The sequence below is a fragment of the Micropterus dolomieu genome, linkage group LG14 (genome assembly GCF_021292245.1).
Source record: "Micropterus dolomieu isolate WLL.071019.BEF.003 ecotype Adirondacks linkage group LG14, ASM2129224v1, whole genome shotgun sequence".
NCBI lineage: Eukaryota > Metazoa > Chordata > Actinopteri > Centrarchiformes > Centrarchidae > Micropterus > Micropterus dolomieu.
The window spans coordinates 16,347,699-16,375,616 of record NC_060163.1 but is presented as its reverse complement, the minus strand read 5'-3'; the positions used below and the strand labels follow the sequence as shown (position 1 = coordinate 16,375,616).

The following is a 27,918-nucleotide window of genomic DNA, read 5'->3' as shown; positions in this document are numbered from 1 at the left end:
GAAAGGAAGCCACAGTGAGAAAATGGCTTCTCGCAACTCAAAGACTGGCACTAAGATAAATGTTACAAAGGCAGCAGAGGAATCCAGTCCAGTGGATGAATATGTCACACCTGGGGGCTATGAGCTGGAGAAAATCCTAAACCGTGGGAGTGTGGCTTACACTCATGTCAACGAGGTCTGGCCTAATGTCTACATCGGGGACGAGTAAGTAAAATGAAAACTATTACATTACTAAACAGAATAAAATAATAGAGGATTAAAATAATAATTCTTCTTGCAGGGAGACTGCAAAGAACAAGTATAATCTGAAGAGGTTGGGGATTACGCACATTTTGAATGCAGCAGAGGGGACATGGAACAACGTGGACACCGGATCGGGTTACTACAGTGACATGGACATTGTCTACTATGGCGTCGCAGCAGAAGACGTCACAGCCTTTGACCTCAGCCAGTATTTCTTCTCTGCTGCCCGATTTATAGAAGAAACACTGAGCAATCCCCAGAGTAAGATGACACATGGTTAAAGGGTCATTTCAGCCACATCACAGAAAGGACTTGGTCTTGATAGTTTTGATTTTAATGACAAGGCATTGAGATATTTGTACATAAACATCCACCACCAACCACCTGAGAATGTAGGGCGATGACGGTCATTTTGTTTGTAGGGCTTGAAAGCATTGAAAAAATGTTGTCTTTGAAATGTAATTCTTCAGAGCTTTGAGTGAGAACAATTGAAATCAGATTCACCGCCATGGTTACTGAGTTGGTGGCAAAAGGTGTTGCTTGTAGGTGTCCAGGTTTTGAGATATTCACCATTAAACTTCAGCCACAATCCTTGTATAATGGTATGAAAGAAATGTTCATTTGTGGAGCTCAAAGTAATGAAAGCCTACGTTTGAAAAACCCAACATGAGTGTATATTTTTCACGAACAATGTCCTGGTATCTGGGGATTGTATACAGACTTTTTCAGTGAGGTCTGTGGATTATCTAAGACATTGTTTCGGGAAAGTTTTATATTCTTTGAGGACCACAAATGTTTTGAGTTTTGTGGCAGAAATCTCAGAAAACATACTGAATGGAGTTAATAAAACTAATAGGAAATGGAACATGTTTTGTTGTTGTTTAGGTGAACTGACCCTATAAATTGATTAAGTTCAGCATGGACCTGCCCAACAATTGATTTTCCGAATCTCAAACCAACCATTTTTATCCACACCAAACACAAATCAAACACCAAGCAGCTAAATTAACTTTTATAATATATATATATAGAATATATATATATATAGAATATATATGAAAAGATTCGTCTGCGCAATACAAAGAGAAAGAGCCCTGTAGGATGTAGTGGGCCTGTAGAGCAGAGGAGTGCTTTTGGTCATAGGAATGTTGATCAATATATCAGTATTTCAATGTTTTGGAAGCTTTATGTTATTTGGAATGTGGTTGTATGGACAGAAATAGTATTTTGAAGAAAACTCCCAATAAAAGTGAACATATAAACAGTAAATATGGCCAAAACATGGACATTTGCCTGGTGTATTTTTGATTTATTTTTTTTTGATTGTTTTACAGTTGTATTCCAGGTGTATTAGAAGATAGTCAGTGACATTATAATCTATAGGATGATGGTTTTGATGGTGATGTAGCTATTAAAATATAGATTTTATACCAGGCGAAGATAAAAATATATTTTCCTTTATTGCATTTCCATTTACTCTTTAATAGAAAAATTACTCATATTCCTTCGCTTCTGACCTATCAAAGGAGACCAGAATTATGCATCTAGGCCTAATAGTTGAGGAGGTTTTGATGATTCATTTTGGGTATGTTATTTTAGGTGTGTTTGTTTCCAAGAGGTTCAACTGAGCATAGTTATTCCAATTGTGTGATTTCTGTATCTCCAGATAAACTGCTGGTGCACTGTGTAATGGGAAGGAGTCGGTCCGCCACACTTTTCCTCGCCTACCTCATGATCTGTGAGAAGATGACGGTGGTTGACGCCATCGAACATGTGAAAAAACGAAGGCGCATCATCCCCAACTGGGGCTTCCTGAAACAGCTGCAAGAGCTGGACATGCACCTCCTGGAGAAAAGGAAAGACTCTACAGAGCAAGTTGAGGCCCAGGTCAAGTCTCAAGTCATCAGGGACAATTAAAAGTCTCTTGTCATGTAAGACAAATCTAAGTCACATCAAAAGTCATTCAGGACAAGTCTAAGTCACAAGTAACATGAGACAAGTTCAAGTCAAGTTTCAGGTCTATCACAGCAACTCAAACCCCAAGTAATTCGGTACAAGTCCTAGTCAAGTACCAAGACTATCACAGCAAGTCGCAAGTCATTTAAGACAAGTCCAAGTTGAGTCTCAAGTAATTTGTGACAAATTTAATTAAAGTCTCATGTTTATCACAGTTAGTCTCAAGCCAGGATTCAAGTCACTGAAGACAAGTCCAAGCTAAGTTTCAAGTCATTGGGGACTATTAAAAGTGTCTGGTCATGCAAGACAAATCCAAGTCACATCAGAAGTCATTCAGGACAAGTCAAAGTCACAAGTATCACGAGACAAGTTCTAGTCAAGTCTCAGGTCTATCACAACAACTCAAACAAACCCCACGTAACTTGATACAAGTCCAAGTCAAGTCTCATGTATATTACAGCTCAGTGTCTCAAGTAATTTGAGACAAATCCAAGTTATATCACAAGTCTAAATATGCAAATTGCAAGTTAAGATGAAAGTATTTCAGATCTCTGAATGCTGAACATTTTCCCCTTTAAAGATGTGTCAACCATATTTTTTCATAACAGACCAATTGCTTGTAGTAGAGGCCTAATAATTAAATATTCAATATGTGTGGCCATGCAATGCGTGCCCGTTGTTGTTCCATTTGTTTTTGTTTTTACTTTTCTGTAAATTTGCCAAGTACAAACCTGAGAAGTAAAAGTTTTTGCTTTTAAGTTTCATGTCAAGTCATGTTTTTAGAAGGTGAAGTCTCAGAGCAGTCAAGTCCAAGTAAAGTTTCCTTTTCTTTTTTTTTTTTTTAAATACTATTTTGCCCAGAAAACAGCCACCTGGATTACCACGAATTCAAAATCTATAATTGCATTCTCATTCTGTGACAGGCCTCAGGCTAGAGTTTCAAATTAAAGGAGAACAATCAAGTACATGGTCAATCATAATTTATTCTTATGCTAAAATGTACAGCATTTTAAGTAACTGACAAAAGGAGAAAAGTCATAAATACAAGAAGGTCATTCTGTCCGATTTTTGTGCACATAGCCAGGTATTTCCCCCGTTCTTACCAGCAACTCTGTACAGGTACAAAGGCTACAAAAGAGCAATATAAACAAAAACACAAGTACAAGTTGCGTTTTACATGCAATCCATTAGCTTAGTTTGGTCTATTCACAGGCTCTATTCTTCTACACTTCGGTAAAATATAAATCCAACATTTTATAAAGATAGAAAACAAATCTACAGATGGAATGAAAACGTAGCTTTAAAGGCATTATGTAAAATATCAACTTTGGACTAAATTTATATTTTCTTTATTGTTATTCATCGTTATAATCATTTAGTTCTTTTAAATTCTGCCACACTTCTGGACATTTTGAAATGTTTTAGAATTTTCAGGGTACAAACACTGAGATATGCTTTGTTATTTTGACAGAAATCAGTCTGCTTTATTAAACAGAAAGCTGCCTCAAGGAGATCTGTTACAAAAGACTTCAGAATTATACATACATAGCAATAAACCTCTCAAACCGAACAGAAAACAGGACTAAGTTTACATTTTTTTTACATTATTAGAATTAACAAAATATAGTTTCATCTTTCTCCCTGTGGAGGGAAACCTAATAAAGGCCAGATATCTTTAAAATGGCTTGCTATTAAGCACAACACTTGTACAGTACTACTCAATGCACTGTCACTAACAGAGACTGAAGCATGCTAGTTTTCACTTTACAAAATAAGTACAATAATTTAAATATACAAAGGCATGAGTATAGTACAAACTAATTGTCAGCACTGTTAGACAGGTACACTGAACAGGTTCAAACAGCCACCAACTCCACTTGTAGCAGGCACATTACATGGCTTCATTTGAGGCTGCTACACGACTGCAAGACCACTGATGAGATCTCTACCTCTGAGCACTGAACCCGCCTGCTGTGAAGACGCATCAGAGACATTAACACTAATTAAATAGATTTTCATCGTAATGTTGTAAGGCTTCCCATCTGGAGAAATAAAAATACTTTTTAACATTAGCTTCAAAGTTTACTCATTGATGAAAATGTTTGCATTCTTTCCAAGTGCTGCTGCTGGTTTTTAAGTAATAAACAAAAACACCAAAAAAAAAAAAAAAAAAAAGGAAAAGGCCAGATCAGTGCATCTTTAAACAGCAAATGCACGTGAGAAGAAACAGCTCAGACCTGCGGCAAGTTACCGCCTCATGAAGGGCCCTTTCAGGGACTGCTTGGACATGCCTGTGTTCATGTAACCATGGTGACCAGCTGGAGTGTACACCATGTTGCCATGTGGTGGAGCTTGCATGGGCTGCTGGGGGTATGGCTGTGTTCCCATCATGCCCATCTGCATAGAGTACTGGGGTGACTGGTTCATATAGGCATGGTTGCCATGGTAGCCACTGTTCATCATGGGCTGGCTCATGCTGTAACCATTCATGGCGTTTAGGGAGGACATATTCATGGAGTTGACGTTGTAGGCTGGTGCCGGCATGATGTTCACGCTCATGTTCATGCGCGGCATGGCGGCCAACGTCCTGGAGGGCGCCTGCATGGCCACAGCCTGTGGCGGCCGGGCGTACATCTGCTGCTGGTGGTGTGACAGCGGGGCCGACTTGGAGCGCGCAGAGATGTGACTCTTGGAGGCCATTTGGGGCTGGATCCGCTGCGAGGGCGGGATGCCCATGTTACGCTGTAGCATCATGGGCGGCGGGGAGCTGAGATTCGGAGGCGGGGTCATGGTGGCCTGCACCTGTGAGTTGGGGACTCGATGTGGGGTCTGGGACAAGGAGACCAGGCTGGAGTGCTGAGATGACAACGAAGAGGTGTTTGCATAAGATGTGATGGGGTGTGAGGCCGAGTGGTTGAAAGGCAGCGAGTGAGGGTGCTCTATGAACGTGTTGGTGAACTGCTGCAATTTGGCCAGACTGAGGCCAGACGACTGAGAGTAGTGCCCGCTGCCATACTCCCCCTGGTGGTTGATCCTCTCATAGAGGGTGAAGTTTGGGTTGCCAGATTCAGGAATGTCTGCCAGCTGCATGGTGGTGGCGAAGTTGGTGGGGATGGCACACTGTGCCATGGGCTGCTGCTGGCTGTGCTGACTATGTTGATTGTGAAGGCTATGCTGAGCGTGCTGATTGTGCTGGCTGAGCTGATTGTGCTGCAGGTGGTGATTGTGGTGGTGACTATGCTGGTTGTGGGCATTGTGTTGACTGTGCTGGCTTAGCTGATTGTGAGGACCGTGCTGATTGTGTTGGCTGTGCTGATTGTGTGGGCCGTGCCTGCTGTGGGAGTTGTGTTGACTGTGTTGGCTGCGCTGGCTGTGTTGACTGTGCTGGCTGTTGCTGGGAGGCCTCTCGACCACCACACAGCCCTGCGGCGACTTGACGTTGCAGTGCGGCGGCGAGCTCAGGCTGTTCTGCTGAATCATCCCGCAGCTGCCGGGGTTGACGGCAGCCATTTGCTGGCTCACGGCACAGCTGCTCTGGGCCAGGCCACTTGGGGGGATGCTGCCATAGGAGCAGCTGTTCTGGGAGGGGCCTGCCCCACAGATGCTGCCCCCTATGGTGGAGTCATAGCTGCTGGGGTTGTCGTAGTTCTCGGTGGTGCTCTCGATGCTGCCCAGATCACTGAAGCCGCTGTCCACCACCTGCTGCGAGTGATCTGACACCGATGGCACATCCATCATGGGGCTTGTCTCCATGTTGTGGAGCGAGGGCACTGAGATGGCACTGTGGTCAGGGCTGATCTGAGTGTAGCCGCTCTCGAGGATGGAGACAGCCGGGCTGTTAACAGAGCGTACCGACTGGCTGGGATGGGATTGCGCTGAAGAAAGGGGACTGCTGTGGTCCGACTGGGGGCAGTCATCCAGCGAGGTGAGCTGGGGGCTCTGGGCCACGTGAGCGTAGGTCTGCAGGGTCCTGCATGGCTCCTGGTTCTCCACACACTCCTGGAAAACACTCTCCTGTTCAGTCTCCCGCGTCAGGGACTGAACAGCTTGGGCTGTCTCTGAGTCAATCTCTGTGCAGATTGGGGGATCCTCCCTCAGCATGGAACTGAGTGTTGGCCTCTCTGCAGGCTGAGGAAGTGGGTGATCTGGACAGGGACTGGATGTGCTCTCCTCCTCTGACTCAGAGTCTACAGGATTATCAGAGTCTACAGCAGCTACTGAAGCAACTGCTACTGCTTCAGGCGGTGGTGTTGCTACTGTCGTTCCTGTCTCTGCCTCCTGGATGCTTTCTGCAGCAGTAGCTGGTTTGTCTTCACCACATGGTACTGTAGAAACCTGCTGACTCAACTCAGAGTCATTGTCTTCTTTTGGATCTAAAAAAGCAGGGGTGCACTCTGGTATTTCTTTCGAACTCTGTTCCAACACTGCTTTGCTGCTCTCAGGTTCTGCTGTTTTGCTGTGACTATCATCTTCGTCATCTGCATCCTGATCCTCTATTTGAGTCTGCTGCCTGTCCTCCTCCTCATCTTCTTCATTGTCATTCGCCAGTGATACAGAACCCACTGTGTTGTGTTCTACATCTTTGGCTGGGGAGTCCTGCCCATGTTCACTCTCTGGTTGGTCTTCTTCAGCTGGTTCTTGGGATTCACCCCTGTCCTCAGGCCTTGGGGACATGGCACCAGGAGAGGCAGCAGGTGAACACACTGGAGAAGCCACTGGTGAACCTTCAGGGGAGCTCGACTTCTGGGAGCCATGATCAGCAGGACTTGGGGAATCAGAGGGGAGCCTCTCTAGCATTAAACCTGGACTTGCCGCGTCTCTGTCCGCTTTGCTGCTCTCGTCTGCGCTGACAATATCCTGGTCTGGGCCCCCTTTCGCTTCTTCAGTCTGAATATGGTGCTGCTCTGCCTCCATTGGGGTTTCAGGAGGTGTGTAGAGGTTGAGCTTGAAGCCCATCTTTCGTTCATTCTTTAGCCTCCATTTAGGAGGGCCACGTTTCACTCCTTTTGGCCAGCCCTTCTTCCGTTTCACTGGACGGGGTCTGCTGGGTCTCTTAGAGAGGGCGTCAGGTCCTACAGAAAAAAAGAAAAAATACTTTACTGTTTTGCCAGAGAGACATTTAACAATCTGCTTTAAAACTATTTTATGAGAAATAATGTAGAACAGATTTTTTTTTTTCAGCAGCCAAATTGCAAATACCTTCATTCCAGTGTTCAAGTTTGTCTTTGTGTGCATTCTTCTCCAGCCTTGGACGACCTCTCCGGCGTTTTATTGGTGTAATCGGTGTCTTGTCCTTCTGTTCCTCCTCCTCCTCCTCTTCTTCCTCCATCTCGCCCACTCTGCAGGTGCGCTCCAGCAGGGGCATAGGACGCTCATCCTCTGAGTTATCGAACGGCTCGTTCAGCACCTCTGTCGTCTCAGAGATGGTTTCTGTTGTTACACTGCTGTTTATTCTCTTTCTTTTACGCCCTCTCTTCTTGAGCACAATGGTTCTCTGAAATACAAATAAAAGAAAATCCCAATGAAAACAGAATAAAAACCTCCACCAGAGTAGCAGTTTTGTAAAGACTGAAAACTAGGGTACTAGGTGGATGACCTCCATGAGGATATGGCAGAAATTCATTCAGGCTTTTGTGCTAAATGTAAAATGTTAAAACCGCACTCTGAGACTAAATGTTTGAGCAATGCAGCCTGGTGTGGAAAACCACAAATGAGACAGGCAGAGTAAGCAGAAACCACAGTCTATATTTTACATTCTCCAGTTGTTTCCCACCGGCTGCCTAGGACTCAACCGCTCTGCTCTCCGAAATCCTTCACAAGAAGAATGTGAAATCAATACTGTAACTAATGCACTAAATAAACTCCAGCAGCCAGTGTCGTCCTTTTCGAGTATCCATACTGTTACGGTTGAAAAGGTCTCCCTGACATCACGCACCCCAGCTGTAATATTATCTCCAGCACAAGGGGGCAGTGCCATATAGACAGAACAGATGTGAGAAGCACAGAGTAGGGCAGTAAATTAACCATGACCATTGACAATAGTACAAGGTTTAGCCTACACAGTCTCGACACCAGCAGTGAAAACACAATCTATTATCTACAGCTGCAGGCACACAGGGAGGCTCCAGAAGACAGGAGGAAACCACTGAACCCTCCACTGAATTCATGAATATTTATAAAACCTTTCCATCCCACCAGAGTACACAACACAGTCCCTAATGAAGGAAAATATCTAATGATATACATTCAATTCCACTTTGTCCTAGAATATAACTCCAGATAATCATTTAGATAATCCCCCTAGGGGAAAAAGCCGACTTGTGGTGATACAAAAGAAACATGATTCACATCAACAAACAATAAAAGTCACCTTTCTCTTGGCTGCAAGCATTGCATGGGCTTTTGTTAGGATGGGCGGTGAGCCATCGGAGTCATCGTTGTCGTCATCATCATCAGCTTCGTCGTCGCTCACATCCTCCGATGGCTGGAAGCGCCTGGTCCAGGACAGTGCAGGGCGGCGTTCGTAGGTCCTGTAGGGTATCTTACAGTGGACCTTCGTGAGAGGTTGCCTGCTACCGTGAGTCATCATGGAGCCCTCTCTCTCCTCCTTCTCCCAGCAACTGGCCTGCTCCTTCAGCCGCTCAGCCTGGTAATTAAACAGACAAGACGCATTATCTCTGGGAAAGGCGCACGCACAGATCCAACATCTGAGCAATGAGGCTAATGGGAAAACAAGAGATTGGAATTAACATCATGACAAATGAATCACTGCAGGTTTCTCCTGATAATAAGAACAGCCTCCTGATTGGATGTCTGCCCGTCATGGAGGAAACATTTCCGTTAAGCAACCGTGGAAAGATTGCATTTCATGGAATATTCAGCACTATCAATTATGAAGTGAACTGATTTAGGGCAATTTTGCACAACATTAGATGCCTGCTGACAGTGAGAATGCTTTTCCTATTAATGGCCTCTATTTGAACTCTCCAGCTAACAAACATCCAATAATAGCACTGTAAGCAAGTGTAAACAAATAACTAGTGCCTCCTGATTGAACAAGGAAACCTACATCCATCTCTGCCTCCCTCTCCTCCTCAGACAGGACGGCGTTGAGAGTCGTGGAAGGTGTCCAGCGCAGGGCGTCGGGGTCCACCTCATTTCGTCGAGGGTTAGCCCTCAGGCTCTCCATGTGCCTCTGAATCAATCGCTCTCTTCTGATCAACACAATCCTAGGTCAAAGTAAGAAAAGCCGATGAGTTCATGTCCACAAAAGAGTGAAGCACTAGTCAGGGTACACAGAAGGTGATGTGTGGTTAAATACGCGCACAAAGACAAGCTCTTTGGGACAGCAGGTGCACCGTGTCCTTGGGGGTGCTTAACCTGACTTACTTCTGTCAATATTCAGCGGCATTAATGGATACGCTGTTAAAAATACCCACTGGCCTGGATAAGTCAGACAGCATACAGAAGCGGCAGCAAAGGCTGAAGGAGACTGCGGCTCGGAAACTGACCTGCCATCCTGTCTGTCAATCATGCCGAGCTGCTGGAGAGTAGCGGCGATGTCATGTGGACACATCCCAGTGGCCCTGCTTATTCCTTTAACACTGATGTGTTTATCTGGGTGCTTATAAAGGTACTCCAGTATGACACTTTTCCAATATGCCAGGTAGGATAAGCGACCCAGATCTGACAGCGGCTTCTCCGGGGAGCCAGCTTGTCCTTCTTGCCTGGTGAGAAGGTAACCTAAAAAGACAAGAATCAAACAAAAACAAAATGCTTTAGTCAAGCTAGAGGCTGCTGCTGGGTCATTTCAGATTGCAAGTCAGTCCCTAAGTTCCCTCCCTTTTGGAATACATATTAATGTAAGGGTTGGTTGGGTTGTTGGGATTCCACTTTCAAATTAGTGGTGGGCAATATGGCCAAAATCTTCTATCGCGGTATATGTAATTTTATATCACAGTAACGGTATATATCATGACACAGTATTTGTTCTGTAAATTCAATTAAGAAACAGTTTAAAATAACCATCCTTCATTGCATTTGATTATTTTCTTCTTTTATTTTAAACTTTCGCATCCCTTTTAGTAACACGTTCTTCTCCCTCATCTTGTGTTAGTTGCAGTGCCTCCTCCCCTCTATTTACAATGTCACTCTCCTCCTCCATGTTTTCTTGTCACTCTCTTCTTCTACTGCGGTAACCAGCTTAGAGGTGCATTACTGTCACCAACCCTCGCAGTCGCGTCATGTGAGAACGTGGTAAGCTGTCCTGCTGCCCAAATCATGTTAACTTGTGATGCAACTGGATTTGCAAGATCACATGAGAATTGCGAGATCACGTGAGAAACAAGCCCTGATTTGCCACTTTAGCCTAGCCGAAATATACAGCACTAAGGGATGGCTCCCGCGATAGAAACGGTATTGCCGAATCTCTACTGGCGGACACATCTCTGCTGGCACACAGTATATACCGTCATATTGCCCAACCTACTTTAAATCAGTGGTTCTCACTGGCTCTAAGTGGCTCTCAGAGAGCAGGTGGTCCATATCAAAAAGGGGAACAATTTATTTTCATCCATAAGTTACACAATGAGAGAATGTATGACTATTTTGGTTATGGGTTTCATATATTTTCTGTAATATAACATCTTAAAGCAAAAATCCTATCAGATGGGCGACCCTGGGACAAAATCTTATCAAATGGAGGTCTGTGTCTAATTTGTGTCAGTTTAAGTGTCCTTGACGTGAAAAGTTTAAGAACCACTGCTTTAAATAGATAAAGGGAGGGCAGGCAATCAGTTCAATTTCCTTCAATTCAATGGGGCTTTATTGGCATGGGAAATAGACCTTTACGTTGCCACAGCGTGAGTAAAATAAGAAAGAAAATAATTATAATAACAAATGTATACTTGCAGTTTCACAGAACAAATACAAATAAGTGCAAATATTCAACCTCTGTCAGAAGCGATGATGCATGCTGGCAAGGGCAACAAAGGAGGTTGAAAGAGGGGAGTAAAGAGGAAACAAAGCGACAGAGCGAAACAGAGAAGCAGCTGGATGTCATTGCTCACAAGAGACTGCACTTAGGAGAGATAACGAACAAGAAAAAAACCTAATACTAATATGTATCTGTGTGTAATTAGTTTTATAGCGGCCCTGTCAAGGGTCATCCATTATGAGCGGCATGAAATTAATTAATGCCTTTTAATGTGCACCCACTACCGAGAACCAAACAAGCAAATCTAATCACCAAACAGTGAACACATAATATTCCAGTAATCATGACAATATTCATTACTAAAGCTAAGAAGAGGAGCCTGTGATAACAAACACTTAGCGATGAATATTCAAATAAATTAATTGAAAACAGTCATATTTCATTCCATGTCATTTTAGTATATTAGCATTAATAAACCAATACAAAAGAGTTACTCTGCGTCCTTTGAATTATGATTTGAAAGAGAACATTTTTCACACAGACACCCACTAACGCTTAGCTCTCAGAGCTACCTGAGACAAAATGTTCGTAATACTATCCAATATAACAGAAAATCTTAATCTAAACAACTTCCAGCTTCTAAGCTACATTTTCCAATAAAGCCTTCAAAGAGCTCAGAACTCAGCTGTGTTCAATCTCCCTTAATCCCTGTCTTTGTTATCAGAACACTCTCAATATCACAGATCCTCTTGCATCTCTGTGTCTCAATGGCTCCCAAAGTGAACAGGAAATCAAATGCTCCATTAGCGCCCGCCCACCCAGCACTTGCTCCTTTTCCTTCTCTTCATCACACACAAACTCTGCAAAGAGACAACTCTTGAAAACAATAAAACGCCTATAACGACAAAAAAACTGCCTGCATAAACACAGAAATCCACTCAAGGCAGCAACTGTTTTCATAAGTGGACCGCAAGGCTTTAAATATTGTATGCGCTGCATTTACTGGACTAAAACATAAAAGCAGTATCTACACCTCATCACAAGTCAAGGAGAGAGAAATGGGGCCATTTTCTATAAAAAAAAATCTCTTCAGGCGATGATTAGGTGAAATCCTATTGGCCATCAAATAATGTATGCAGTCAGAATATAATGTTTCTCACTCCTAATCTTCTGTGATTGCCTAAGCACTGTACATGAATGCTCTTGATTAGGCTACTTCAAAGCCTTAACCAAATAACAGCACCTTGCCACAAGCTACAAATCCACCCCTTAATCTAAAAGTGTTTGTTAGGACCAATGAAAAAATAAACACAACCTCAGTTAGGTGGTCTAAAAAAGCATTAAGGAACTTACTGAAATCAATAAGGAACCTTCCAAATCCTTGCCTTTGGTACTGAGGCATGATCATTATGCAGGAGACATTGTACTTCTGCTGGCAAAGCTTTTCCTGAGGGAAGGAGAAACAGATCAAGTATGTCAGAGCTCTGCTGAAGCTGGCAATTTACTGCACCTGCCATTGTCCTTGTCTAAAGCTGTGCACATGCACACGCACGCCACATACACACACAGGGTAAAGAGCTTTCTCTAAAAAGTATCACTCTCTACTATTCTCTATTATTGCTACAACAAATGATAATTATCTTTTTGTTGGTAAAACTGTAAATTTTCTTTTTGATTATTTGACTAATCATTGCAGTTATAAAATGTCAGATAATAGTGAAAAATGTGCATCGCAGTTTGGAAGAGCCCAAAACCTCATATTAAAATAGCTTTTTTTGTACAAACCAAAAGCTAAGGATAATCAATTTACAATGATGTAAAACAGACAAAAGAAACATAAGAAGCCGGAACCAATGAATGTTTGGCATTTTCGCTTGACTAATCGAATAATCGACTCAAAGTTAAATCCAAGTTACAAAAATGGACAAATTACAGTAAGTCCTACTGTGTCAGTACCATCATTAAAAAAAATGATGTGTGGTATTCCTTCGTTTCCCATATAATCACTCTGTAATACTTACCTTGGAGAAATAGCCCACAAGATGACAGCCTTTCTCATCATTCTTTGTAAGTATGTAGAAGAGGAAAGGCTCCACATCATAATACAAGGTCTTGTGATCCAGGAAAAGCTTGGCTAACAGGCAGAGGTTTTGGCAGAATAGTTTGCTGACATTTCCATCAACCTAAACACGGAATAAAAAGAGCAAGAGGACACTGTTCAAACAGTTCCCATTTTTCCCCCTCCTCCTCCCAGAACCCATTCAGTGGAATCTCATGCAGCATACAGTTATTGCTTTATTGCTGTAAAGGGAAGCTGACCTCAAATACGGAAAGGTCGTCCTTTCTGTAGATTTCATTGGCTGGCGGGTGGAACCAGCCACACTTCTTTGTGTGTCTCTGGAGAATGTTTTTGCTTCTCATGTACTTCAGACAGAACTCGCACAGATAAAGCTTTTGTAATCTGACAAAGACAAAAGGGAGAGCTGCGGTTTGTAGAGTTTGTTTTTTAAAAGGACAATGAAATTAAATGTAACTCAAGTAACAAAGGAATTGGCATTAAATTGTCTTGTAAAAGCATTACCTTGAATATTCAGGTGGGTAAGGCGACGAGTACCAGGTTTGAATTTCATACTTCCCAAATTCAATGATGGCAGGGCAACGCATGGAGTCTGTGTTCATCAGAGATCCAGTTCTCTGTGAAAAGATTTCATAAAGCAAATGGATATCTGTGGTGACCCAGATAATTCAATCTTCTCTCTAATCACCAGTCCATAAAATGGTATTGTGACAAATTTCTCAAATCAAGATTGTGGTTCACAGTCCTCATGTCTAAATGAAAGATATATGAAATCTGTCCAAAATCTGTCACTAGTAAGATCTTTAATACTTAAATAACATATAATCTTTAAATCCCTGCTGACATCTGGGCAAGCTTCTGATCCACTCGCTATTAGAATAGTGATATATTCAAAAAATATGGGATGTTGAAACCTCAAAGACTACATATCGCAAAGCTGAGATACAATTCTCACATAAATAAACTTTATCTTTACTAGACTTAAACTTACAAATATGATTTGAACAATATGTAAAATACTAAAGATTCGACTTTGTGTGTGTGTGTGTGTGTGTGTGTGTGTGTGTGTGTGTACATATATATATATATACACACACACACACACACACACACATACATATGCCTATAAGATGTATAAGAGATATTCTCAAATCTATAAATATCAATAAAAATAAAGTTACAAACTCTTAAGGCCCTGTTTCTCACCTGCATGGTGAGGTCCTGGACATGTGTGAATGTCTCAATGTCATCCTCTGTGACGTGGTCTCTGGACATGGCCGCAAAGTCGGCGTGGGCCTCCTGCTTCACACGGAGCTCCTCGCTGTGGCCTGTTACAGGCACAATAACACAACATCAACACATCAGATAGCGCATCAACACCGGCTAGGTTTGAAGCAGCCGTGGCTGAATAATCTCATAAATGCATTCTATGCAAATGTGCTTATACTGTGAGTGCTGCTGCTGAGCCTGTCTGAGGCCGTGTCTCTGAGGAATTTCATAATGTATCATCTTTGCATGTTTATATGAAAATCCCTAATGTAATGAAGTGAAACTAAATCACTCTAATTGCGTAACCGCTTTCATGTGCTTAGTCATCCTCCAAGACAGTTTCCCATGAATGGAGAAGCAGATGCAGTGAAGGGAGCGAGTGTCGACATGAAAAGCAACTGATGTTGGAAAGCAGGCAGTAATTTTATGAAAGACATCAACACCATGACTTAACCACCAAAACAAAAACCCATTACAAGTGGACGTGATGTGTCATTAAGATATTTATGAAAATGTACTGTTGGGGTGAGTAGTGTTTGTGCAGTATATTGTTTAGAACAGCTTGAAACATATATCCATTTGTTTTTCCTATGTGTTATTTTTTTAAACTGTGACTTCACTCCTGGAGACAGTGAAATGTGAGGGTTACTGCACTTCTGGCTATAATCATCATGTCAGTTCTGAGTCAACTTGGCTGGGTGAATCACTGGGTTGTATGTGTCTAATGACCGCTGGAAGTGATGTTGAGTGGAGTCAGAGATTTCAAGAGTGAGGGTGGGATGAGGAAGAACGCTGATGTGACTACAGCCTCTACTAGGTAGTGATCACAATGTGCACACTACTGCAGAGGGTCAAGGACAGAGCAAGGAGCAACATGAGGGAGTTAGTGGGCCATGCACTATGACAAAAAGCCAACGGGCGAGAGGATGGAAGCCACGTAAACTCCGCAGCCAAGTCAAAACGCAACGAAACTGGGTTAAGAAACTAAAATAATTCAAATTAGGCAGAAGATTAGTAGTCTGTTAGAATGTTGAGGGTGTCTTCTTAAAGAAAAGATCAGCTCTAGTCTGGAGAAAAAAATAATAACTGCGAGTGTCAAGCTAAAAAATAAATAAAGAAGAAGCTTAAAGGTGTGGAGACGCAGGTCTTGGCTGAAGTTTCGAGCCTTGCTTACCATGATTATTCTCAGGCTTAATTCTTCCATCTGTCAAGTCTCCCTTTCCTGGTGAGGGGGCTCCCTTCTGAGGGCTCACTTTATACCTCAGCCTGCCTAGTGTCCTGTGCTTTCTAAGGAAGGGGTTACGTTTGAAATGACTGACCATCTTAAACGGGTGTCCTCTGGGTCGGCCCGGCCCAGCAGATGTGGAGAGTAACCTATTTTTATTAAACTCATTCTTTCCAAGGCGCTGGGGCCCCGCTTTGGACGCATGGGGGGAATCCAGCTTATGTTGCATGCGCTTAGGCGGCGCGTAGCAAGGTAGTCTCTTTTTCCGCGATTGTCCCTGAGTAGTATAAATGTGAGAGAGTCCGTCAAATAGTCCCTTAAGTTGGCTGCTATTGCAGAGACTACTCAGGGAAGGAACACTAGACTGGCTGGAGGAGCTTTGGGGCGAGTTAGCAGAGGTGGAGCTGCTGGACACCTGTGTGGGAGGGCTAAGTCCCGGCAATGTGGGAGCGGGAGGAAGTGCAGAAGACGAGAGGGTTATCTTTTGAGTGGCGTCAGCAACAAAGGCAAATGGCTCTGGTGGCTTGGACAGTTTGGGCGGACCCTTGTCTCTACAGCTTAACTGTTTGGCGGTTGACTTTACGGTTACAGCTCGCGAGCGACGGCCCACGGGGGAAGGGGTAAAGAATTTGGAAAGCCCATCGATAAGCCCTTTGGTTTTCTTGTTAACGGTGAGTGTAGCTGGGGTGGAGGTGGGCGTGAGGGGGGGAGTGGTGGTGGGGGTGGAAGTGGTGAATTGGTTGGCGTCGACCGCACAACAAGGGTCTGCAACAGCCAATCTGTCTCTGGCGTCCGTCACAGATGCAGCATGACCAGATGAAGGTGTGGAACAGACGGTAATCTTTTGACCCCTACCAGGTGACCCCCTTCCTCCAAGTGCTACCATGGAGCCGTCACCACTGGTTACAGACCTGCGAAAACATGAAAAACAAATTTTTCTATTGTAGAAAGTCAGATCTCACTGCCAGAAGTGGAATGTAACTTAGTGCATTTACTCAAGTACTGTTCTTAAGTAAAATATTAAGGTACTTGTACTAACCTTTTAATAACTTTATAATGTTACATGTAGATTTGAAGCTACTTTATACTCGGCTATTACTTCTTCACTTTTCGCCATTGCATTTATCTGACATGTACAGTTTCTAGACTTTACATACAACGCATGATCAACTCCTAAAATATGACACAATGTTATAAATTAACCTACCAACAATATACAAAGTTGTTAAACGTCAACTTCACCTCAAACAGCTACGACATTAAAGAGCTGCTTACACATTCATGCATCAATTATATTAATCTAACAATGTAATGTATAGTAATATACAGCTGTGAATAATGAGTACTTTGACTTTTGATGCTTTGATTACATTTTGTGGATCTGAGTACATCTTGCACACTGAACAGATCTCTAAATTATTTTATTCTTTATCACTGCATGAGTAACAAGTGTTTTTTGGGAGCAATCAACAAATTTTGCATCCAACAAAACGATAAACACTAATTCTTTTTGATGCGAAGAGAAGATTTCACTGTTGTTTGTGTTTACTTATTGCTTGCTTGGTGTGTTCTTATTCTCTGTGAAGAATAATTCCAGTTTATTATAGTCTGGGTTTTATTTTAGTAGTTTTGACCACAATCTTTATCTGGTATGGTAACATTGATACCACAGCAATTACTCGGATCTAGAAACGGGCAACATCACACACAATAACGGTAGGAAGGTCAAAGTTGAACCAGAAACTTTTACCGCTAGGCTAACATGGGGCTTTGTTTAACTTCTTTTCGACACCATGTTGTCAGATCTTAGCAATTAACTCGAGAATACAATGTTTATTATTACCAATAGGAATTTCCCTTAACAAATCCAAACTGCTAATATTCAGATTATTGCACACTCACATTCTTTGTTTGAGCTTATTTCTGGGCCTTCCAATTGGCTTTGCATATCGACGTTTGATCTGATCGGCTTTCTTGTGCAGCAGTTTCTTCCCATTCTCCTTCGGCCTGCAGACTTGGCAGATCCAGGTTCCTGGAGGGTATCCAAACAACGAGAGTACCGTTTGGGTGGGTTCATCAATTCAGAGGACATACAGTACATTCATCTGAAACATTTCCTTTAATAGCGAGAATCCCGCCAGCTCACAATGACAATCAATTACTCAGCACAAAGCGAAAATCCATAAGAAAAACATTGGGTCAATTCTGTCCAGTGAAATAGACTTTGTGTCAGCTTGTTGAGCAAAGCTATGTGACTTGTATGAATTGCCTGCCAAATGTCCTACTACAGTATGTGCGCCATCATTACAAGCCTCGCTGTAGGGTCACTACTGTAATCCAGAGATAGCAAATCTCCCCGGGGATGCTGAAATAATTTGATATGCATGCAAAGCTCCTAATAAGCCACCGCTGCCTCTCTGTGTGCTGAGTGACAGCCCCAAACGGCCGTCTGTGAAGAAAAGGCTTTGAAATGACAGCAGAGAGGGAAACAGAGAAGCCAGACAGTGTAAACACCTCACCTTTTGGCATTCTTGAAAGCGGCGGGTCGCAGCATTCCATGTGAAAGCCCCGATCACATGAATCGCAGAATAGCATCTCATCCTGAAAGGGAACAGCAGGCATGTGTAAGGGATGTCCCTGTTGCATACATGTAACAATCCCTGTCATTTAAAGTCTTCCGGCAAAATAAGCCCAATTGTGCACAAGAGAGGCTTTACAAATCGGAGGGAAAACCAACAAATCCTGAGGGATGCACAAAATGAGATCTACCTCCAAGCCAACAACACTGAATACGGTGTGTGTTAAGATATACGCAACATAATACTTACAGCATTTTTCCCCTGTATTCGACAGGAGCTGCAGGTTTTGCATTCAATACACTGCCATCGTAATCTCTTCACATTTGAGGTTAATTCGGGGGAAAACTTCAGACATGATGGATGCCCTTCAGAAGCAATCGAAAATTCATATTAGCATAACACATTTTTTTTAACAGCATTGAATGTGTCACAGAGCTAGAGACAAGGCTTTCCATTTATTCACAGAGTAAGGTTAATTATTAACATATTACATCATCAAAAACAATGGTGAGCCTGTATGTCCGCAACACCCACCCCCCCTCCCCCTTGCCACAAGTTGTGGCTAAAAACAGTATGATCAAACATCTGAGCCGCTAATTACAGATAATTTGATCTTAATGAGGCAGAAACAGTAGCAGCACTCATTCTAATGGAAGCCGATCCATGAAAGTCATGTAAAAGCTTGCCTTCTCACTCACCCGGCTCCCTCTCATGGTTGTAAAACAGCTGTTTTACAGTGAGAGCACAATTTGTGTACACTACGAGCGGTTAATGAAAACCACCTCAACGCTACTTAGTCAAATTTGAGCTATAAAAATGTCACCAGGAGAACAATTCCTTACGGCATTTAAAATAATTGTTCAAACATAAATGACTCCTTGGCAGAGGTAATTTTAGGGGGGGGGGGGGGTTAGCATTTTTGTCTGGAACAAAAGAACAGTAAAGGAAATGCCACCCATCTGCAGCAGGGAATGGGTTGATCTTTGATCCGCTGTGCCTGGCGCGCTCTATAAGAAGAATCTGAATTGAGCAAAAATGACTTGGGTGATTTCAGATTCTAACGGCCACTTATGGAGCATCTGCCCTTCTTGAGCCCACTGAGGGTTGCAAGCAATTTGGATCCCTTCAGCCACTCAATTTGAACATTGTTCTTCCATTAAATCTCTTGAAGGGAAGTGAAAAATGTGGAGCAAGAATGTGACATCTGCCTAACCGATGCTGAGAACTGCTGCTAACAGGGTTGGCTGATATGATAGTACACTGTAAATTGAGGGATTTGTCAACAATCACAGATTTTTCTATAACCTTTATACGAAGGTAAGAATACTTGATGGAAATATTGGATTTGCAGGATTTTTTGCATAAATGTGATTAAGTGCAATGGTTTTCAGGTATTTTAGGCAACAAACAGGCATTTTCATTTATTTATATAAACATTTGGCTGAATTACCAGAAAATGCACTATATCATGCTATAACTCTATAGCAACAAAATACTTACATTTATAACTCTATTGTGATATAAAATAAACATGACAGCGTAGGGCTGGGCGATATGGCCAGAAATGTTATCACGATAAAACATTTCATATCATTCAATATTGATAATTATCACGATAAATGTCAAATCATTATTTCTTTCAAAGGCTGTTTTTTTCTCCTGAGTGAAAGTTAAAGATACATTTGTTATATTGTTTTTGAGGAACATTATATCGCGATAATTATCATAATTGTTTTATTGCCCATCCCGATAGATACCTTGACAGAAAATGTTATCCATGTCCCCCACCCTTTCTTGCTACTGCTACCAAGTTACCATTTCTCATTCGGACTAGACAATAATTCAATATTATCACCATCTTTCACAGCATTATGATATGATTTAATGTTGTATCTTTAGCAGCAAAATGTAAAATAATAATAATTGTAAGCAAATTTCAAGTTAAAAACTAGCAGGATTTTGATTTAATATTTGAATATTTTTCATCTGACTTAATACAAGTTTTAATATTTTACATGTGATTTTGCACACACACATATGTATATACATAGTATTTGCCATATTGTGACATATCGAATAACTATTATTCTAAATATTGTGCTAATGATTGTAAACACATCGCCCACCTCTATTCCTCATATACATTCACACTGTTGCTTGTGAACCTTTGCCAACATACAAGGCTAACAGATTTTTCCAGACTACAGTATGTTATGGCTTGTGGGAACATGCACAAACTGAAGCGTTGCACAAGGCGACTTACCACTGCTCCCACAGTCTGCACAGGACAGCAGCTCTTCTGGCCGCTTGTCCCGATTTGACTCTTTCGTTCCAAGACAGAAACTGCATATTGGGATGGGGTCAACCCGGAGCTGGGTGGGAACACAAACAGAGACAAACTGTTTAAAAAATAGAAACGGGTACCGGCTGCGGTATGAAGTGCTTGAAAGTCTGTTTTATCTTTTCTTGAGATCACTGTAGAGACATATTGTTGGTTAAAGCAAGACGATGAAAACCAGTGTGTGCTTTAATGAAGTAGCCACAAAAATGTGAGCATGAGCTTAGAGAATGAAAAAAAAAAACGAGTTGACTTCTCAAAGAGTAGAAATGAATAATAAATGAAATCTCATCCTCAGAGATATTCTGCGTTTGAGATCCACCTCCTTTATCCATTAGGCTACATCTGAATGGGTAAGTGATCTTAGTAATCATAGTTTAAGGGCTTAATCCAATTCTTAAAGCTTGCACTCCAGTCTGAAAGGATTAACCAGCATGTAATCAAATTACCTCAATAATAAAACATGCTCTCATTGTTACTGCCGTGATCCACTGTAAATGTTGCAAGTCTCAGAACAAACACTCATTTAAGGGTTTACGGTTAAGTTCAGAAGAAGTAAAATATGAGCTCTAGGTTTAAGAGGATTTCCCTATTGATCACTCAGAATGAAGTGAGGCGGACTTCACAAGAGGAAACCTGGGAAGACTCTTTGTAAAACAACCACTCAAAATGTAACCCATCTTTGGCTGAAATCATGACCAGACTAGACTCAGACTGACATAATATGGCTTTCATAAGGTGCCCCTCAAAATATGAGATCATATACACAAGCCTCTAGAGGAGCATCAAACATGCTGCCATCTCGTTCCACGCTTAAGTGGAAGTTCTTAACAGAAAATAACACTCACAGGGTGTGACCATAAATAACCAACCTCATCATCAGTTTACACACTAAGGCCTCATCAATTGACTGGAGCTTTGAAGGGCACTCTTGGGATGCCCATAATTAGTTCCTGGTTTCTATGACGCAGATCAGCATCCTGACCTCAACAAAATGTGCAACCTCCGAATCTCTATCGGTCCTGACCTACAGTCAAATTAAGAGAGCTATGCTGTTCTTTTTCTTTTCTGTATCCGTCAACAAACATAAAACAGAAGCGTCCGTTCAACTTGGCTGTCACAGCACACCAAATGAACCCCAGGGGGGATATGCAGGAAAGGATATTGTGGGGATTTGGTCATTGTTCCTGGCTGTTGTATCAATTAGTTGTTACGGTGAGAGGATGCAGTTTACTGCCACATCAATGATTACTCTATTTTCCAACCTGCCAGGTCAATATTTGAAAGCAGGCACTGGCATTAGAAGCTGACTCCTGCTCACACAGCTGTGATTATGGACATAAAAACACTGAAATGCTACTGTGTGATGAAGCTACACCTGTAGGATGTATAACACTGTGGCTCAGAGATAATCACTGATTTCAACGTGATGATTTCTCTGTTTTTATATCATTGTCAATTTAATATATTTGGGTTTTAGACTATTGGTCGGACAAAACAACCAAATTGAAGACGACACCTTTAGCTGTGAGAACTTTTTACTACTACTATTTTCAGACACATACAAACTAATACTCTTAAAAGACAAGTCAGTAATGAAAACAGCCCTACATATAAACCCAATGTTTTGTTAATTGGGCTGCACAAAGTCTGTCAATTTATGGCTCATCAAAGTTCAAATCACATTTGCTCAGAGCGGAGATAAGTGGAGAAATGTTAGCTTTTGTCCTTGATCACAAGCCATTTTACGTTATCACTGCTAAAAGATGCAGCCAAAGGCATCTGAAAATAAGGCCTCAGTGTTTTGATTACTTACGTTTTATTACTTCTTGTTCATGTAGAAATTGTATTATGGTGCCTGTAGAGGCCAACTAAAATAAGTGATCACTGAGTAAACTATTCTTGAGCCTTAAAACTCAGATTTAGGGCTAATGAACATCATAAATATGATGTCTAGAAGAGAAGTATAGATACAAGCAAAATTAACATAAAGAGATTGAAATTAATAAGACATCAGTGCTAATATGCAGTCTGTGCATACTGCTGATGAAATGCTCAGAGCTTTTTTTAATAAGTCTTCACTTCATAACACAGTCTCCACTGACTGAGCTATGAAGTCTAATCCAGGAACTGGAGAATTAATTTCCATCAGGAATATTCTTAGGCCTGGTGATTAAAACCAATAGCAATTTGCAATCTGCACAGCACAAACACGCAAAAATAGAGAAACAAACACAGCTGAAGAGATGCTGATGATTTACTTGGGGATTCTAAATTAAGTACATTACAGGAAATTATGCTGCTTCAAAAGAGCAGGCTGTCCTGAGTGAGGGGGTGGGGTCCTATTAGAAAACTGCTGGTAGAGAGAGAGAGCGAGAGAGAGAGCTCAAGTGGTTGCATAACGCAGCAGGGGAAAAAAAAAACTCTCATTCCTTGCCTTTGTTCCTGCCAGAGTCTCTTCAGAATCTAATAAACTCTTAACCAAGACTGCTCTTTTTTACCTCAAAGTATTCTCAACACACACACTCGTGCTTCAACAACTGAACAGGCAGAGCTGTCTCATCCTTTGAAGTGAACGGTAAAACTGGACTTGGCTAGGTGATGTCATCAGGCCGGGAGCAATAGGTTGAAATGTTCCAAATGGAAAACAGCAGGCCTTCCTCAGCTATGAGAACCATCGCAGGACACTGTGTCTCTAAACAGTTCTCAGTTTCACTTTTGGCCCGACCACAGACACAGTCACAGTTGTGGCTGCAGTATCAAGGTGTCGCTTCCTGATTATTCACTGTGAAACTGGTGGGGAGCAGGGTGACATCTCTATAGCCTGATGCTGCTAGCCACTTCAGCTGCATAACTTGTGCATAAACTATTAGACCACACTTCATCTTGATAAGCCTCAACACACAAGCTGCAAAAAGCCTTCACAAAAAACTACCTAGATGACTGTACGCTGCACTTTAGGGCCACACTACGAAAACTATTTTCCATGAAACACCCTTCTGTGCTTGACAATGTCTTGCAATGTACCAAAATCTACAGTAATAGAGACACAATATCTGCGAAACTATAAACCACCCTGAGGTGTCAAAGGCAGCAGAAACTATGCAACCTGGAAGTTTGTTTATATGGTTTTATTTCCTCTCTGGGGCATCTCAGTTAGCACAAAGGTCATAACAGCAGCGTGTAGTCTGAAAATATTCTGTCCTACCACACATACTTCAGCTGCCACTTCTCAGCACCATTTGTGAAGACTAGTTTATGCTCATGCCCTTGTAAATGACCAATAACATATTCCATATCTGTTTACTAATGCTTTGCTACTCACAAGACAGCCAGCCACATCCAATCCCTTAAGGTCATTAGGCTAGAGTTACATAACCAGTGGGAAGCCTACAGCAGACTGCCTACCACACACTGTCAGCATGACTTTCTGATTATCCAAGCTCTCTTATTATGGAGACCAACAGCAACACTGGCCCAAAGGGACACACTCTAGATGGCGTTGTTTCTGACCTGCCAAGCTTAAGTCCCAAAGATTAAGACCACAATTGTAAAATTCCTATTGAGAAAATTCCACTCAAACTTTTACCGTTCCTTCTCGGTAATAATATCACGGGGGTACCCCCATTTGAGTTCCAAAATAGTCCTTAGTTCTTTGAAAACAAAGCTTTACTACATTCTAGAGCTGGGTAAGATGGTTGAAATCAGTGACACGTCAATAACAACAATATTTTGGCTGGGATTTTACTAGTGTGATGACTGGGATGTCCCTTTAGGGTAACAGCATCATATAGCAGACCAAAGTCCAGGGTAATAAGCATGAGGTGAAAAAGTGAGAATGCAGAGGCCAAGTTGTGTGTACCTGGTCTCGCTCATGAGGGAGGAGCGTCACTGATGACAGGACCAAGGGGGAAGCACTTGGACACCTGGAGACCCTTCCCTCCACACTGCCATGGCTGAGCTTATACCGCGGGCCATTTTTTAACAACCTGCCGTTGTTAACTGACCGCTTGGCCGCCAGCCGTAACCTCTGCCGGAAGGCAGGGTTATCAACAATGTTTGTGAGGTCATCCTGGTTCCTCAGATACCTCTCGATATTCTTTAGCGAGGAGCCATGGGTATCATCCAGGCCCTCGATGGCCCTCTTAAGTATTTTATTCCAATCAATATGGCGCAGATCGCTTGAATTCCATATAGATTCCTTCGATGGCACAGATGCATTTGCAGGCGGGATTGATCCAACTCTCCCGGGATTTCCTGGGTCCTTGTAGGAGGCACTCCCCTTATTTGTAACCTTGAGAATGGAGCCATCATGAACACTTAATTCCAACTGCTCAAGGACGGTCTTCTTGTCCAGTCCATGCGAGGTGGCCACAGCATGACAAATTCTCTCCTCTGAGGGCCTCTGCTTTTGCCTTTTGATTTTCTGTATTGCTTCAAGAATCCACTCCGTGTACAGAGGGTTTGCAAGTTTTACCATGGTTGAACAATAAATCTCACAAAAACGTGATCCATACAGATTCCCCCTTTCTGCTGATGAACACTGGGTACATCCACATCCTTAACAAGGTCAAAAAGGTATGTTCCACGTGTGCATCCACATATTTCTTCTCAATCCTGGATAAGTGACATTGAACTTGAGGAAAAGTTGGCACGAGTAAATTCCACAATGGCAGTTACCAGATGACCTGAAGCTTTATTTATTCAATCCCAGATCAAATCTATACGAAAAAATAAATAGAAATTGGTCAGATTCATTTGAAAATTACAACCTCTTCCTTTTATTCACAGTGTATAGATTAGCTCATAGCATATTGTAGATAGACTATGATAGAGGAATGCAGGACTTTTAAGATGTGTTAAAACATGAGGAAGAGATGGATATAAACAGATGCAGGAGCTGTCATGGTTGCTAAAGAAATTCGAGGGACTTAATCCATAGTCTGACACAATAATCCACACACCATACCAGATGTAAATTTAAAAAGCGATTATTTTGTAAAAGTAGTAAGTTTTTCCACTATGGCAGGTAGCTAGAAACTTCTACCGAGTTCTAGGAAAGTATAAATAGCCTCCTTGACAGATACATATTTTCGGTTTCAGATTCCTTTCCGACATGAAAAAAACCCATAGAAGTTAAAATTTATTTCTGCAGCACGTAATTTCCAAAATGTCACCGTAACATTTCTTGGTCTAACTAAAGCACACGAAGTGACTAAAAGCACACAAAAAGAGCGATCATAGGTAAAGTTTAACCGTTACTTGTCTGCACGCGACTTTTGACAGCTCGACGACCGCGACGACAAACTGATCAGCGCGGGCGTTAATGACAGATGCAGCTATAATCAATGCTCACTTCCTGACAGCTGCCGTCAGACATTTGAGGACGTCTTCAAATAACCACCGAGCCGTTTAAAGAAGGAAGAAACCGGTAATAACTACGTAACAAACCTAGAGTTGTGTTCCGCTGAGTTGAGCAGATAAATGACAGTGTTGCCAGCATTACTGATGTCACCTAAACAGTCGCCATTTTGTTACAATGTTGTAGTTTACATGAATCCGACATGACGCTGATTACAATCCAATGGAGTCTCATTAAACCTTACCTACACTAATGTGCCCTCCCTAGCAACTTCAATATTGGCTGTAAAGACAAGATCCGATTTCTGGTTTGATAAAGCACATGTCAATCTTTATGTATGAGCTCACTCTAAGAGGCACGGCACTGGCTGTATGATCTGTCACTTCACTCAATTGACCCGCCTCTTAAGGTGCCTTCAGTGATGTATTGATATCATTTACCGCTAACACTCATGATATTTCAACTTACAGCTCTAACCGCAGCGACAGGATGTTATAAAGTTATAAATACACTATATCAGGCATAAACTGTCTTAATAACAATCAAATTACATAATTATTTAACCTCATTTGCAAAGCGTTTAGCACCGGCCCACCTTTACTTAGATTCCTCCTTGAAACAGTTGGTTACACTTGAAAGTGATTTGGGACATTTTAGACTTTAATTGGCTGTTTGTTAAATCTATCATTTGTTTGCATAAAACCTGCAAAGTCTCAAGCGCCGATTTAAAGTGGAACACATTTAATTTTTCAAAAAATTATAAAAATAAAATAAATACTAGGTAGCCTTTTTAAGACTCCTGCAGGCTAAATGTGTCTAAGCTATCGCCTTTACCCCTCTTTATCTTCCTCCCTTTTCATTATTTCCCCGAGAGGAGCCGTAATTTTCACGATATTTAACATTTAAACTATGTGACGTTAAATTGGGGGCGATGAATAAACGATCCGCTGAGCTACAAAGTAGGTTTTCTGCTGGCTCCACGTCTGCCAGCGACATTATTAACGTCCTCTGTTGCGCTGTGCAATGATGGCATGACCTCTTTATCACCATTAACTATCAAATATCTCCAATGAGGGGACATAGTGAGCCCCGGAGAGAAAAAAGATGTTCAGGGGGGAATACAAGTTAACACGACTGCCGGGAGAGTTAGCTCCTTCATCACTGCTTCTCAATTATGTATCGCTAGTTTCTTTAGCTCCCATCTCTCGGCTTCAGCTCCGCTCTCGTTTTCCATATTTTATTGGGAAATGATACACAGCCAGCTTGGATTTTCACATCCAGGTTACACAAACCCGACCTAGCAATGTAATCTGTCGCCCAAGGCACAACAAATTAACGGCAAGTTTCATGCAAGGATGAACAGAACTAGTATGAAACAAGAAGAAAAACCGAGAGCACAGGCTACCGTAAATATTTGCTGGTAGTTTACCTCTTCAAGTTTCCCCCCCTCGGATACTCCTCTTCATTATCGGGGAAACGTCGATGGATAAATGTGTGGCGACATATCCGAGCGATTTCGTGGGATTTGTTTTCTTAAAACGAAGGCTGAAAAGCTTGCGCCGAGACATGGAGAGGACCTGATAACAACTAATTGAAAGGTTAATCTACATAGCAGCCTGTGACAAAGTGGTACCCTCCCCCTTCTTCTTCTTCCACTGTAGACATCCCTACTTCAGTGTAGTGGAGCGGACCGTCGCCCCTTTAGTGCGCTCCTACAATGATATTGTCAATTTCACTTCCCCCCCCTCTATCAACATGTCCAGTGATGATCCAAGGGGAACGTTTTTTTTATACTTCATCTGTTTGGTGGATTGGTCTCGGCAGGCTACATAACACTTTTATGTCAACACGCCTATTAACATTTATTCCCTATGGGCATTTTTAACTTTCATTGATGTGCTGTAGATACAAGCTCAAATGTGATTGATTTTGAC

The 27,918-nt window shown here is 42.0% G+C and overlaps 2 protein-coding genes across 5 annotated transcripts; one reads left to right on the top strand and one right to left on the bottom strand.

Annotated features, from left to right (window-relative positions):
* Positions 1–16: 16 nt before the first annotated feature.
* Positions 17–3,390, top strand: LOC123982501 (dual specificity phosphatase 29-like). Its single transcript, XM_046068049.1, has 4 exons — positions 17–204; positions 281–504; positions 1,910–2,118; positions 3,319–3,390. Exons 1-4 carry the CDS (start codon positions 23–25, stop codon positions 3,388–3,390), a joined length of 687 nt encoding a protein of 228 aa, XP_045924005.1. The 5' UTR covers positions 17–22.
* kat6b (K(lysine) acetyltransferase 6B) lies at positions 3,163–27,649 on the bottom strand. 4 transcript variants are annotated; one of them, XM_046068040.1, is made up of 17 exons: positions 27,390–27,649; positions 24,485–25,343; positions 20,548–20,656; positions 18,534–18,649; positions 18,225–18,306; positions 17,608–17,737; positions 15,655–16,616; positions 14,418–14,539; positions 13,716–13,828; positions 13,454–13,595; positions 13,156–13,317; positions 12,488–12,581; positions 9,711–9,942; positions 9,269–9,428; positions 8,570–8,845; positions 7,399–7,693; positions 3,163–7,271 (listed from the first exon to the last, which is right to left on the bottom strand). In XM_046068040.1, the coding sequence occupies exons 2-17, from the start codon at positions 25,100–25,102 to the stop codon at positions 4,447–4,449; spliced, it is 6,438 nt and encodes a 2,145-aa protein (XP_045923996.1). In that variant the 5' UTR covers positions 25,103–25,343; positions 27,390–27,649; the 3' UTR covers positions 3,163–4,446. The 4 variants fall into 4 exon arrangements, with proteins under 4 accessions (XP_045923996.1, XP_045923994.1, XP_045923997.1 ...); XM_046068038.1 differs by having other exon boundaries at positions 27,414–27,649; XM_046068041.1 differs by having other exon boundaries at positions 16,561–16,616; positions 27,414–27,646.
* Between the last annotated feature and the right edge of the window lie 269 nt (positions 27,650–27,918).

Coding starts and splice junctions, on each gene's coding strand:
- LOC123982501 (XM_046068049.1), top strand. CDS start 23: ATGGCTTCTCGCAACTCAAAGACTGGCACTAAGATAAATGTTACAAAG. Junction 505..1,909: donor AACACTGAGCAATCCCCAGA/GTAAGATGACAC, acceptor CTGTATCTCCAG/ATAAACTGCTGGTGCACTGT. Junction 2,119..3,318: donor GGAAAGACTCTACAGAGCAA/GTTGAGGCCCAG, acceptor AACTCTGTACAG/GTACAAAGGCTACAAAAGAG.
- kat6b (XM_046068040.1), bottom strand. CDS start 25,102: ATGGTAAAACTTGCAAACCCTCTGTACACGGAGTGGATTCTTGAAGCA. Junction 13,596..13,715: donor TACCCACCTGAATATTCAAG/GTAATGCTTTTA, acceptor TGTCTTTGTCAG/ATTACAAAAGCTTTATCTGT. Junction 7,272..7,398: donor ACTTGAACACTGGAATGAAG/GTATTTGCAATT, acceptor TTTTTTCTGTAG/GACCTGACGCCCTCTCTAAG.